Source organism: Eptatretus burgeri, chromosome 6 (genome assembly GCF_056783735.1).
Source record: "Eptatretus burgeri isolate ZD-2024b chromosome 6, Ebu_testis_v1, whole genome shotgun sequence".
Taxonomy (NCBI): domain Eukaryota; kingdom Metazoa; phylum Chordata; class Myxini; order Myxiniformes; family Myxinidae; genus Eptatretus; species Eptatretus burgeri.
The window spans coordinates 108,673,810-108,688,809 of NC_140966.1; the positions used below are offsets into that span (position 1 = coordinate 108,673,810).

General features: G+C 48.5%; 1 protein-coding gene across 3 annotated transcripts in view; it reads left to right on the forward strand.

Moving 5' to 3' along the window:
• LOC147025572 (bridge-like lipid transfer protein family member 3B) overlaps positions 1 to 15,000 on the forward strand; it is a 131,399-nt gene that overhangs the window by 23,025 nt on the left and 93,374 nt on the right. For all 3 annotated transcript variants that reach the window (XM_085886672.1, XM_085886673.1, XM_085886674.1), the window contains 5 exons: positions 7,480 to 7,669; positions 8,494 to 8,634; positions 12,299 to 12,469; positions 12,588 to 12,768; positions 12,929 to 13,012. In XM_085886672.1, the coding sequence (XP_085742798.1) occupies positions 7,480 to 7,669; positions 8,494 to 8,634; positions 12,299 to 12,469; positions 12,588 to 12,768; positions 12,929 to 13,012 (767 nt within the window). The remainder of the gene's footprint in view (positions 1 to 7,479; positions 7,670 to 8,493; positions 8,635 to 12,298; positions 12,470 to 12,587; positions 12,769 to 12,928; positions 13,013 to 15,000) is intronic.

Sequence of the window (15,000 nt, forward strand, 5' to 3'; positions counted from 1 at the left end):
GGATTTTTATGTCAAAATTCGCAAATTTCTAAGTTCGTAACCTTGTGACCTTGACCTTGGGACGAAAATTAAAAATCGAGCTCCGTGGGGCTATGCAGGTGCCATTGGGCTAACCAAATACCGAAACTCCTGTCAGATTCGACAAACCCCCTCGAAGAAGATGCAAATTGAAATTGGCTACCCCATAAAAACACGTTTTTTGGGCGTGGCTCTGCCCATAATGGGCGCATCATGCCCATTCCCAGGAAAACACAACTAGATCATGATATAAACCTCCCACCAAAATTTTATCAGGATCAAAACCCACGGAGCTATGCTCGGGACAGACAGACAGACACAGACAGACAGACACAGACAGACAGACAGACAGACAGACAGACAGACAGACAGACAGACAGACAGACAGACACAAACCAATAACGAATATAGTGGTCACTTATTTTTTTTTTTGAAAATATTTTTTCGTGAACCAATAAATACAGAGAGGGAAAGGATTCTTCTTTTCTTGCGTATTGCAGCTTGGCTGCCGGGGAAGCTATCATTTCTTGGAAGCACGACTTTGTCGCTGATGCAGTGCCCTTCTACCAGTACACACTGGTACTCATTTCGCCGACCTCGGAAGGATGACAGGCTGAGTCAACCCCCTGGTGTATTCAGCGGCCAACCGGGCTTGAACTCAGGACCCCAGGATCCCAAGCTGCCACCCTCACCACAAAGTGAACACCAGGCTCCAGGGAAAGGATTGAAAAATTATGGGACTGGAGATGGATGTGAATGAAAAGTGCTCCATGATCCCATGGGGAGCCCCTGCAGAACATCAGGTCTTGTTCTTTGTGTTTATAATTGGTGATCTGAGATGAGGTGAGAGAAAAGGAATGATTTCACATCAACTGTCATGATGCATTGACTGGAACTGAATTGTGAACTGATGGGTTTGGAATTGTGAACCAGAATAGCACTAAGTTCCTTGACTTTGCGAGAAGTCATGGACTGGTTTATGGTTTCAGTACCCTCAGGACTTTGTATTCCAACGCTGGTGGTGTGGCAAAAGGAGATTGACCATTTGCTCGTTAATGATCGCTGGAGGATGATCCAGAACTGCAAGGTCAACCAGAGTGCTCAGTTCCTCGATACTGACCACATGCTTGTGGTAGCAACTCTAAAGTTGCAGCTGAAATCTGGGAGAATGGTCTCATCCCAGCTTTGGTTGGATGTTGGCAATATCAAGGATGAGAGAGTAGCTGAGGAGTTTGTGAACAGGCTGATTGGGGATTTGGGGGGTCTGGGTGCTTTGGGGAATCCTGAAGAGTTGTGGAGTGCCTTCAAGACCACCATCCTTGATGTTGCCAATTGATGTCTTGGAACTCACCGAAGGGCGAAGGAAAATTTTGTCTTTCAAGGGACACTGGATACCATTGACCAGGGATGCAGGGCAGAGCTGTTCAGAGCTGAGCTGGCAGAGCTGAGCTGTTCAGAGGGTTGAGGCGTAAAACTGTACTTGCGCTGAGGGTGGACAAGGAGTCCTATGAGCAAGGAATCTGTGAGGTGGTAGAGCATCACCTGTGGTGAAATGATTCTCATCCTGCTTGCAAGGGAATTCGCGCGTTGTGTTCCTCCAAGCCTGACCCTCGGTGTAAGGCAGTTGGATCGGAGGGTCGGGGCTCTTGACAGAGGAGTCCAAAGTGAAGTCCCGCTGGGTCGGTTACTTTGAGTGGCTGTGCCAGGCTGATGTCAGGCTGTTGTTTTAAGTTGGATGGCAGGGGTGTTATATCCCTATTACTGACCCTCCAATAAACTGTGATCCACCTTCGTTTGTGGAAACACAGGCTGCGGTGAACCGGTTGAAATGGAGTAAAGCTCCTGGGATCTGTAGCATCCATGCTGAACTTGTCAAAGCTGGTGGAAATGCTATACTCTTGTTGCATGCAATTCTGTGCTCTGCCTGGAACACAGGCATCATCCCAACTGACTGGAAGAGGGGCCTTGTTGTCCCTCTCTGGAAAGGGAAGGCTGATCGTCAAGACTGCAACAACTACCGAGGGGTGACGCTGCTCTCAGTGCTGGGCAAGGTCTTTGCTCGGATAATTCTTGATTGGGTTCGCCACCATCTGCTTGAGCACCAGTGTCCAGAGCAGTCAGGCTTTAGACCAAAGAGGTCAACGATTGACCGTATCCTTGCTCTTCGGGTCCTCACCAAACACAGGCAAGAGTTTCGGCAGGGGCTGCTTGCAGCCTATGTTCATCTCTGTAAAGCCTTTGATTCAGTGAATCGGGATGCCCTCTGGAGGATTCTTGCTTTTCGAGGGGTGCCACCAAAACTGATCGATCTGATGTTTTAACTATACTCTGGTACTAAGAGTGCTGTAAGATGTGGTGATACCATCTCTGACTTATTTCCAGTTGTTACTGGAGTACATCAGGGGTTTGTACTGGCCCCCACACTTTTCAGCACTTGTATGGACTGAATTCTGGGGAGGATGTTGGAGAGATCAAGCTGAGGTGCATCGTTTGGGAATGCAAGATCACTGACCTAGATTTCGCAGATGATGCAGTCATCTTTGCGGAGGCTTTGTATATCCTTTTGGGGGCCCTCGAGGTGCTGAATGAGGAGGCGGAGCCGCTGGGATGACGGTTTTCCGCTGGGATTATGGGTTGGGAAGAAAATTTAGCAAATTGGGATTATGGATGTGAGACTTGGACTTTTGACCAGGGATCTGAGATGGAGACTTAATTCCTTTGGTACCAGGTCTCTTTGGAGAATCCTTGGCTATCGCTTCGCAGCTTTTGTGTCCAACGAGCGGTTGCTGAGAGAGACTCAAATGAGATTTGTTACCTGCATAGTCCGTGAGCGTCAGCTACAGCTGTATGGACATGTGGCTTGTTTTCCTTACGCTGATCGTGCTCACCGGGTTCTTTCAGCGAGGGAGCCTCGTGAGTGGTGGAGGCCAATGGGCCAACCGCATGCCTCGTGGTTGCAGCAGATTGATCAGCATTTCACGGAGATGGGGATGGGCCAGCCATCTGCCTGGGGGGATGGCTGGACGGAAGCCTCTGGAGTACCGGCAGAAAGTGGACGCAGCAACGTGCTGCTCCGGCGCATGCTCCCATACCATACCTGACCTGTTGTGGTGGATTCCATGATTGCTGATTATTATACAGAGACATGGCAGAAGTAAATGGACACCATGATTTTTCAAGAATTTATTTATTGAACGTTTGAAGAACATTTGATCCATTTTAATACTTGCACTAGTATTTGGCCGACTTGCCATTTGCAGATTTCAACGTTTTTACTCTTTCAGGCATAGAACTAACGAGTTCTTAAATTTTCTCCTGTGGGATTTCTGCCCAGGTTTCATGCAAACGAGTTAGCAATTATGCCCGTGATGTTGGTTTCCTGGACTTTTTCCGCACAACTCTATCCAATATGGCCCAGAGGTGTTCAATGGGATTCATCTCAAGAGACTGACTTGGCCATGGAAGTCACTTGATTCCATTTCTGTGACTGCCATTCTTTGATCTGTTTTTTCAGTGTGGCATGGAGCTCAATCTTCCATGAACAGTGTGTTGTTTTTGACCATCTGACCAGTGGAGAAGACGGGGAGAAGTTCATCCTCAAGGATAGAAATGTGTATCGTAGAGTTGATGTTGCCAACACACTCCTCATGCTCTGACCGACCAGTGCTCCAGATTGTTCCCCACACCATCACTGAAAAACCACCAAGTTTGACAGTTGGCTGCAATCTGCTCAAAGAGAACTCTTGACCGGAAAGTCTCCAGACCCATACGCTTCCACTATCAGAAAATTTAGCAAATTGGGACTCATCTGAAAAAAATTAGTTTGCCAAAACTCCAAGGGTCTGTTGGCCATCTCGTCAGTGCACTTCTTTCTCCTTTGAATGTTGGCTGGTCTAAGAAGAGATTTTCTCTGAGCTGCTCTCCCATAGTAGCCCAGTTGATGAAGGTACTGCACGGCAGTTCTTGAGCTAACTTGGACCTCCTCTGCAACATCTGCTGCCTTGCAACGGGGAGTTTTCTCAATGGACCGCTTGACAGCTCGAAAACGCCTTTCTAAGGGCCCAGATGGACCAGAACGGGAAGCTGTGGATTCCTTTCCTTCACTGGTGAATTGCACAAACCCGATTGACCGTAGAAAGTGTAACGCCAAGGTTCTGAACTATCTGATGCTGGCTGACTCCACCTTCCAAATGGCCAACGATTCGTCCTCTTTGAAAATCGGAACGTTTGTGTGCTCCCTGGGTTTGAGGCATAGTTAATTGTCATGCAAGACCCAGGAACTCGTTTCTGCAAAGAAATAGTCAAGTATTAGTACAAATCACTGAGTAAAACTGCGTTATACAGGTGAAATGAATTTTATGGTGTCTATTTACTTCTGTTATGTCTCTGTAAGCTGATATGTCTGTAGGTGAGGGAATCAGTTTTGCACCTTTTTCATATAATTCAGTGATATTGGCTGGCTTCCAAGCAGATGGAATATGACCAAAGGCAAATTATATGGTGAAAAGGACAGACAGGATGTGCTAGAGCAGCAGAGCAAATTTGTGGACACGTGAGCTGTTGCCATCCGATTCAGTTGCAGAATCAGTCGAGGTTTGACAACAAGCTCTCCACCCTGTCAGGAGAAAAGGACACAGATTCCAGGAACAGCTGGGTGTGACTGGGTAAGGTGGGTACAGAAAGCAATGGGTTTGGGACACAAGATTTAGAAGCAAACATGGAGTTTTGTCATTCAGCTTTTTCACGTGCAGTGTCAGCTGTGCAACCATTTGAGGTAAGGGAGAGGATGGAGGGGGAACATTCACGAGTAACAGACTTTACAAGATGCCACCATGATTTGGAGGTGGGAGACAGGTTTCAGAGTTCAGACTTGAGGTGAGAAAGATGTTGTTTTCTGGCTCTCCAGAGGGTAGACACACATTTCCAGAGTCAGATGATTGTCTTTGAGGGACAATTGTTGAAGAAGACATTGGGGGTAAATAGTTTTAAATGAATGATATTGGTGCGGACCCGGGGTTGGGGTGAGAAGACCACGAGGGGGGGAAGGCTACCTCGGATTCCCACGAGACTCTTCAGAATTGCAGGCCGTCGCACATGGATAACTCTGTGACGCGGTGGGTCGCTAATCGACCGTGAATGCCATCAACTCAATCACGTGACTTAGGGTCCTCCGTCTAATGTTAACCGGTTACCTAAAATGGTGACGTGACCCAATTACAAGGGGACACGCCCTCGGTACGCCTTGTCCAAACCGGATCAGATGCAGCCAAGCGTAACTGCCAATGAACGTACCGGCTGGAGGAACGGATCGTTGGGAGATAATGTCCCGGCTCGGCAAGGATACGAACCATGCTGGACCAATGAAGGAAAAGACGAAAATGAGCTGGGAACATTTCTATTCAAGCATTTATTAACAATCAGATGAGGAAAGGTATGTGGCACAGTGAATGGGGTTTATTGTTATGTTCAGCAGGGATTGCAAGGAATTTGTGGGGTGCGACAAAAAGCAAGCAACTTACAAAAGCAGAAACAGAGCTGACTTATCCCATTATATCTTCTACACTCTTAATTTCAGCTAGGACAGGCGCCATCACACACACACACACACACACACACACACACACACACACACACACACACACACACACACACACACACACACACACACACACACACACACACACACACACACACACACACACACACACACACACACACACACACACACACACACACACACACCCGATAAAGATGAGATAAACAGAAGGAAGGAGAGGAGCTGAGGGCTTACGGCCTCACAATACCTTGCACGGTCGGCCGACCGTGCTACCCAGTACACTTTGGGGGACGTTCCGCTGAGCGATCCCACCTTGAAAGTCGGTGCGTTGTCTCCTGCTAATTATTGTGCCTGGGCTCGTGGAAGCGCGTGCTCAGCACTGGTCCAGAGAGTGGGCAGAGGAGGCAGGCAAGGAAAGCGGACAAGTGGGCGGACGCCAGCAGGTGAGACAGGTGGTGTCGGCGGGCAGAGTGGGTGGAGCAGCAGGCGAGGCAGGCAAATGTAGAGGTCGAGAGACAGAGAGAGTCACACAGAGAGAGAGAGTCACACAGAGAGAGAGAGTCACACAGAGAGAGAGAGTCACACAGAGAGAGAGTCACACACACACACACACACACACACACACACACACACACACACACACACACACACACACACACACACACACACACACACACACACACACACACACACACACACACACACACACACACACAGTAAGACGGGACACGGTCCGCCTTTTCTAAGCCCCGTGGTGTAGGGTGGGGTGACGACCCGAATCGTGCACTCCTATTGGGCCCCGGCACCGCCCTGCCAGGCTCCTTCGGCCGGAAGCGGTCCCATTCGCACATTCGGCGCGACATGGCCGAGCTGCGGAATTGCCTTGCACCGAACACCATGACATGAATTGCCTTGCACCGAACTCCCGGACCGTGTTCTGGTGACTGGACGATGGTCGCGTTGGTCTCACATTCCCGTTCGGGCACCCCTGGTGAGCTGCGGTTGGCACTGGTCAATGCACTTGTTCCGTTTGCACTCCACATGGCCTGAGCGGTCTCGGCCGTGCAGCATGCCTCTGCTTGGTGGTGACTACATCGATGCGAAGGTGCGAGGAGGATGTCCTCTCTCGTTTGTGGGAGATATTGGTGGCCGAAGTGGCGAGCGAAGGTCGATGGTGAGACGCCATTGTAAATCAGCGCGCAGACTCGAATGAAGATATGCGCCATGTGCGTCCCGTACAGTGCGGTGGTAATTATCACAGGGCTGCACGCGTGTCTGTTATCGTGCATTTGCATCTGCATTGTTTTGTATCGTGGATTGAAGGAAAGGGTTGGATGTAAATCAGGGTTGAAAAGAAGATCGAGATATAATTATTTGATGCAGATTCGAATGAAAGGGAGCACCACGTGCGTCCCGTGCAGTGTTATGGTTATCACATAGTTGTGATCTTCACAGGCAGCTGCCTGGGTGCGGTGTCTGCTTTGATTTGTTGCATGGGTAAAAGGAAAGGGTTGGGATGAAATCAGGATTGAAAAGAAGATAAAGATATAATTTTACTTAGCTATAAGACCCACACAACGCACTTCATCCCATTAACCCATTAGACATGAGGGGAACGTCTGATTGCACGAATACTAACAAAATAACTGCCTGGGGATCACTGTATGTTGAGTGCCGTTGCCGTCGAGGCATGCGGTTTCGCAGAACCACAACAATATTATTCATAACGTTTTGTAAAGTCTTTAGCACTTCTGCAATGAAAACATATGAAGCTTACACTTACTTGGGAGAACTGTGTGGAAAGTTGAGGTCGTAGTTGAAACCTCCTTGTGTGACCCTGTTTGGAGTTTATTGCATTGAGTGTGGCTTTGTTGAGAACACTGACCTCTGTTTATTTATTACAGTGAGTATGGCTTTGCTGAAAAGGTTGTGGAAGGCATGTCATTATCCGTGGCCTCCATTGTGGTGAAAATCAGCGCCAAGGCCTTTGAAGCATCCCTGCAGCTGTCCCAGCTTCGCGTGTGCAGCATGAACCCTTCCTGGCAATCCAGCGATCTCCGCTTCACCCGCATCCTTGATCCCAACCGTGGACAGGTGTGGCACCCATGTAGCGACGACTTTTTTTTTAAGCACTCGCTATCTCGACTCAGGAACAACATGCAAACTCCTCAGGTCCACCAAGGAGATTTTGATGTTCACGGTGTTCGATCAAATCTGGTGTAATCGCATCTCCACTTCTGATGACGTGTGCTGAGGTCAACCCCTGAACTGACTTGTTCCTCGGAGGGATCAACAGAGAAGTAGATATCGTCTTGTATTCAAATTCTTACCTAATCAATTGCTCACGCGTGGTGGCGTGTGCGCCCGGCCAGAACGTGCGCTGGCGGTGACGCTCAGCCGGCACACGCGGTGGCGATTGGCCGGCAGTGACGGGGGAGCCAACACCTCAGGTCTGGAGTAGATATCCAGAGTGACACACAACCTGCTCATTTTAGGGTCCATGTGCTATCTTTTGTACCATCTACATTTTATGGAGGCACAAAAGTCGTAATTTCTCATCCCTCTGGTGTGCCCCTCTCGTTCCTGCTCCCTGCTTATTCTCATCTTACTCTGAGCCTGCTGGTTTGTTTTTATTCTTCCATCCCTTTTGCTTTTCTCACCCTTTTTCTTGCTTTTCTCACTTTATCTACCCCTCACCATCTTCCTCAAAAGAGATAGCTTTCTTAACTTGGATATTGTGCGGTTGATGGGACATTGGAAAGATGAGTGTTTCGGGTGAGGCTAGGGGAAACTCGTTCCTGTGCACCATTTGTGAGTATTTTCACTGCTCGTGAACATGTGGCTTGTGCATTGCAAGGTAAGAGTGCGGCATCGCTGCATTCTGAGACAGGTGTGATTGTGTGGTGTGTGTGTGGCAGGTGCTCACCTTTAAGGAGTTAGAATGGCAGACCTTGCGCATAGAACTCGATGTAATTCATTCCAAGCTGCAGGACACGACTTCAACGCCCCTTCGTCTCATCACCAACCAGGCCAAGATTCGAATCGTGCTCAAACGCAAGGTATTGTGGGGTGCGTGACAGCACGCGCGATGGTGGGAGCGCTCGACTGGCACGTGCGATAGAGGGATTGCTTAGATTAGAGGGTTCTGTGGGAGTATGTGGTTGAGGTGGGGGCATGCTCTGCAGAAGGGTCCGGCGATTATGTCGATATACCAGTTATTGCAGTGAAATTTCACATATTGATATACCGGTATACTGAAAAAATCGGTATGAAAAACAAATATCAGTACATCAACAACAAATCCAAAAGAAAGGTGTTTATAATCTCTGAATACCGTATAGGATGTTAAAAGCTTTGATGCACTCGGCTACACCTGGAACAGTGGAACATATGACATAAATATATACCAGGAAGTAAGGAACAGGAGGTTTCACCTTTTAACTATCAGGACATGAGCACCGTCGAAGCAATTGCATTTTTATTTGCCCTCATGGCTGTTTTTAAATACGAATCGGGTGTGCTTTAGAAAGGCTGTGCCGATTACTGACATGGCGATGGACGTGAGACGTACTGGTACGAGAGTTATTCTGGAATGGCGATCCGTGTTACGTATTTACAACCCTTTTTTAACTCCAGTTACCGATCCGTTGCGGGTCCCTCTTCCTTGAGCTTCCAACTCCTCAGTCCTCACGATCCCACTCTTTTTGCCTTTCAAACCCCGTGATTCCCATGAGAAACTTCCCTCACCTGAATACACCCATTCGTTCCTCCATCTCGAACTCCTTCCCTCACCCTTTAGCCTCCCAACCCCCACTTCACACCATCCCCCTCAAACCCCCCATCCCAATCCTTTCATTCCACATCAAAACCGATCCCCCCCCCCATCATGTCACCAATTACCCAATTAGCTCATTTGCCTCAGTACAATGACCAAAATTACCCCATTAACTCGTTACCTATAGACTATAATATACAAAGGATCCCTCAGTGTTTGCAAATCCTTATGGAATCAAATTAATTTTTCTTTTCCTAAATTCCTTCCTGCAAAACCCCCAAAAAACCTGATCATTGGAGCTACGATTGTTGTCGTCATGTGAGATAAACAGCAGCAGCTGCTGCTGCTCCTCGGGTGGAATTTTGAATATTCCCGTTATACCGGTACAATTGTTGTCGTCATGTGAGATAAACAGCAGCAGCTGCTGCTGCTCCGAAGGTGGAATTTTGAATATACCCGTTATACCGGTACAATTGTTGTCGTCATGTGAGATAAACAGCAGCAGCTGCTGCTGCTCGTAGGGTGGAATTTTGAATATACCCGTTATACCGGGATCTGGGGAAAAAATAATGAAATGGGTAGATATTCCAAGCTGTGCTATAACAATCAACAACTGGATGAAAGGTATTTGCAATCTTTAAATACCGTACATGGAGGACATGATTTTTAAAAAAACTTTGATGCACTCGCTACATCTGGAACAGTGGAACGTATGACGTGACGTGTACCAGGAAGGAGGGAAAGGAGGTTTAAACTTTTCACCATTGGCACCCGAGTACTCTACAAGCAATCGTGTTTTTCTTTGCCCTCATGGCTATTTTAAAAGATATTACCAATTGGTCATTACCTCCGCCACTGAAGGTGAAAGGGGGTTTTGTTTTCACCCCCGTCTGTTTGTTTGTTTGTGTGCAGAGTATCTCAAAAAGTTGTGAAAGGATTCGGATGAAATTTCAACCGGTTGGGTGTGGGACTAGAACGAATTGATTCGATTTCTGGTCGGTATGAGGGTCAGCCATGTACGGCGCATCGTGTGTGTGTGTGTGTGTGTGTGTGTGTGTGTGTGTGTGTGTGTGTGTGTGTGTGTGTGTGTGTGTGTGTGTGTGTCCGTCCGTCCGTCCGTCCGTCCGTCCGTCCGTCCGTCCGTCCGTCCGTCCGTCCGTCCGTCCGTCCGTCCGTCCGTCCGTCCGTCCGTCCGTCCGTCCTCCATCACTCCAAAACTATAAAACCTTGTAGCTGAAACTTTGCATGCATACTAAGCAAACTCCAAGGAAGTGCAAGAGTGAAAATTGAGTGTTTGGGTTTATTGATACACCCCTTTTGAAGATAATTAACGGCCTTATTTAATTATATCCTTTATCAGGCACATCGTGGGTCACCTCGCTCTCTGGGGTTTTAAGGCGTATTCTGGGTTACCACGCTGGGGTCTGAAGTCGCCATGTTTTTTGGCCTGCTCAATCATGCCTTGACTTGGAATAGGCGGAGGGGGCACGCAGAGGCGCGTCGTCAATTGTGCCCTTTTCACTTCGTGGGTGGGTGCTCTATCAAAGTTGCTGGAAAATACAGCATCGTGTCTGTTCTTCCCTCCGCCGGCTCCTCATCGTCCCAGCTGTGCTGCATTTGCGTCACGCATAGGGGGTAGGGGAGGTGGAATGTTCTGGCATCTTTCAGCAACTTCCATTTTCACCCTTACTTCCGCGTATGAACGTGCTTTTCGCTCCGATGCAGCTGGCATCCAACAAGGCAATGGTTTGCGAGTGCTTCGGTGCAGGGGATGGTTTGTGTGTTGGTTTTGCCTGGAGTAAGCCTGGTGTTTGCTCAATGGTTAGGGTGGAGGGCTTGGGATCCTCGAGTCCTGAACTCAAATCCCGCTCAGTTATTGAATTAATACCAGGTGCGGGTGACTCGGCCTGTCATCCTTCCGAGGTCGGCAAAATGAGTACCAGCATGCTGGAATGATTGAGCCATTCGAGTATCTTGCATTGGAGTGGTGACCCATCCAGTATTGTGCCTAATAGCCTAAGAGACTGCTTCGGCAGCACCGATGCTCAGAGTATGGTCCTGATGTATTTATTTATTTTGTCTGGAGTGTCATGAAGTGGATGCTAGAGAATGGTATGAAATGTAAAACAATGTTCAAAATTAAAAGATAGAGAAATAGAAAGGGAACAAAACCTGATGTGCTCACATGAGCAACGCAATATTTGTCACATCAATACGATTTACCTAATTTCCAAACAGAATACCAACAACTAAGTGACTAATATTCATGTGTTTTTATCTGCACAGGGGGAGTGCACAAAGTCCACCCATGCTCACATCCGTTACAATACGTTATTTTATGTTCTTCATCACCCTTTCATTCAGGAAAATTTACAGCACACAAACAATGCACAGATGTGTTGATTAAGGTACAGTTTGGACAAAATTTTGAAGTTGAAGATCTTCATCACCGCCTAACTTTGCACATCACGGATTTGTGGTTCACGGGGATTTTCCAGAACGTAACGGCAAGGCCCTCCTGTATAAACTTATCACTGTGTGGGGTATCGTGTTCTATGAGCTCTCTAGTTGCTGTTTTGCAGTCTAACTCGCACATTTGGGTTTACATCTTGTCTTTGAACCTTGTGTTGCTCCACAACTGACAAATCATTTAAAGTACTACTTTCTTGAAAATGTCGACCACCTGGGTTGAACAGCTCTGAAGTTTGGGTTCTTTTTGATCTCTCTGTGCAGTCATGTTGGGAACTATCTGTGGATAGACAATGTCCATCACATGGTGTCCTCTGTTCGATCTGAAAAGATCACCAACAGCTAACCACGATGCACTGCTGCCCCCATATGCCGAGATCACTGGTTCCACTGCTGTTTGAAGATCTCGGTGACCTTTTTGAGCACCTGTGCATCGAGTTAGTCGCGTGTCTGATGTTGACTTGGCTTTTGCTCCCCAGCTGGAGGACTGCCACGTGCTCACATCCAAGTTGACACTGGTGCTGGACGACTTGCTGTGGGTGCTCACAGACTCGCAGTTGTGTGCCATGGTCCAGTACGCGCAGTCCTTGAAGGAGAGCATCGAGCGTTCGGCACAGCAGCGGAAAAATCTGGCCGGAGGATCTGTGCAGGTGTGATGTCAGGACGATGTTCGAAGATCTGCTGCAAGGGCTTGATAATCTACAAGATGGGTGATGTTATGCTGGTGGATAGCGAAACGTAGTCGTCCTATGCCTGTTTCCTGTGCAGGTGGGATCAACCCAGCATATGGCACAGTCTGCACGGGGTGGACAACCGGATCCTGGTCGGGACTCCAGCGAGGGCATTGGCCGGCTGTTTGAGCGATACGATGTGAAAGAAACGTCCTACCATGCCGTGGGAAAAAGGCTGGACTTGCACCTGTGTGATGATAACTCACCTGTTGAGAAAGGTGGAATGCTGTGGATGGATTACAAAATCTATTGACCTTGTATACGTCAGGAATGTGTGGTGCAGCTGGGAATGGCAATCGCTTGTGTGTGCAGCTGGGCATGGCAATCGCTTGTGTGTGCAGCTGGGCTGGGCCTAACATTTTGTTGTTTGTGCTGCAGGTCACGGACGGTGTGTTTCTGGAGGTGCCCTTCAGGTCACTCTACATATGTTAACTATGGATTATTACCCTTTCCACAGAGCAGGTAACGAGAGCCTTCACTTCCTGGTTCACCTCTCCATTAAATGTATTACTCTTCAACAAGTGCCAATCTCTGGAGGAAGAAATTTTGTTTTTTTTAACTCCAAATAAAATATCCTGCTATGCTACATCATCCCATTCACCCATGTTTCTTCTCTTACCTGAGTTGTAAATGTTACTGATTATCATGCCTGATCATTGGGTTCATGCCTTGTTGGGGTGGGGAGGGGCATGGGGGGGGGGTGAGGACTTAGTCACAGCACGTTATTGGTTTTTTTTTATCCCCCGCCGCGTGGCGGAAGGGTGATATTGTTATCACCCGGGTCGTCCGTCCGGCTGGCTGGGCGTCAACATTTATAGCTGTGAGTGCGATAACTCATAAACTGTTCGCCATATCGATTTGAAATTTGGGTCACACATGCACCACCAGAAAAGGAAGAACCCTATTGATTTTGGGCGTGGCCGGATCCAAGATGGCCGACTGGGGCGGCGTCAACATTTATGGCGTCAACATTTATAGCTGTGAGTGCGATAACTCATAAACTGTTCGCCATATCGATTTGAAATTTGGGTCACACATGTACCACCTGAAAAAGAAGAACCCTATTGATTTTGGGTGTGGCCAGATCCAAGATAGCCAACTGGTGCGGCCATCTTGAAAAAATTTTTTTCGCCATATCGATTTGAAATTTGGTTCACACGTGTACCACCTGAAAAGGCAGAACCCTATTGATTTTGGGCGTGGCCGGATCCAAGATGGCCGGCGGGAGTGGCCATCTTGAAAAAATGTTTTTGTAATAAATGGAAAACCGCTTATTTGATTTAAATTATTTTTCAATGGTGGGGGATTCCCCATCTCTGATGGTATATTTTTGTTTTTTTTGTTGCCAAGATAAATTGTGAACCCCAGCAGAGATTCCAACCAAACTTGGCACAAGTGTGGATTCCGTAACACAAAGATTAACCGATTGGATTCTGGGTTCAAGAGGTCATAGGGTCATGTTCCCTTTCAAATTCATTTTGCAGATCATAACTCAAATTTGAACCACGTGATGTTGTCTCTCCTCGACTCTCTCTCTCTCTCTCTCTCTCTCTCTCTCTCTCTCTCTCTCTCTCTCTCTCTCTCTCTCTCTCTCTCTCTCTCTCTCTCTCTCTCTCTCTCTCTCTCTCTCTCTCTCGACCTCGACCTCCCACCTCGACCTCGACCTCGACCTCCCACCTCTCTCGGTCTCTGTCTCTCCCACCTCTCTCGGTCTCTGTCTCTCCCACCTCTCTCGGTCTCTGTCTCTCCCACCTCTCTCGGTCTCTGTCTCTCCCACCTCTCTCGGTCTCTGTCTCTCCCACCTCTCTCGGTCTCTGTCTCTCCCACCTCTCTCGGTCTCTGTCTCTCCCACCTCTCTCGGTCTCTGTCTCTCCCACCTCTCTCGGTCTCTGTCTCTCCCACCTCTCTCGGTCTCTGTCTCTCCCACCTCTCTCGGTCTCTGTCTCTCCCACCTCTCTCGGTCTCTGTCTCTCCCACCTCTCTCGGTCTCTGTCTCTCCCACCTCTCTCGGTCTCTGTCTCTCCCACCTCTCTCGGTCTCTGTCTCTCCCACCTCTCTCGGTCTCTGTCTCTCCCACCTCTCTCGGTCTCTGTCTCTCCCACCTCTCTCGGTCTCTGTCTCTCCCACCTCTCTCGGTCTCTGTCTCTCCCACCTCTCTCGGTCTCTGTCTCTCCCACCTCTCTCGGTCTCTGTCTCTCCCACCTCTCTCGGTCTCTGTCTCTCCCACCTCTCTCGGTCTCTGTCTCTCCCACCTCTCTCGGTCTCTGTCTCTCCCACCTCTCTCGGTCTCTGTCTCTCCCACCTCTCTCGGTCTCTGTCTCTCCCACCTCTCTCGGTCTCTGTCTCTCCCACCTCTCTCGGTCTCTGTCTCTCCCACCTCTCTCGGTCTCTGTCTCTCCCACCTCTCTCGGTCTCTGTCTCTCCCACCTCTCTCGGTCTCTGTCTCTCCC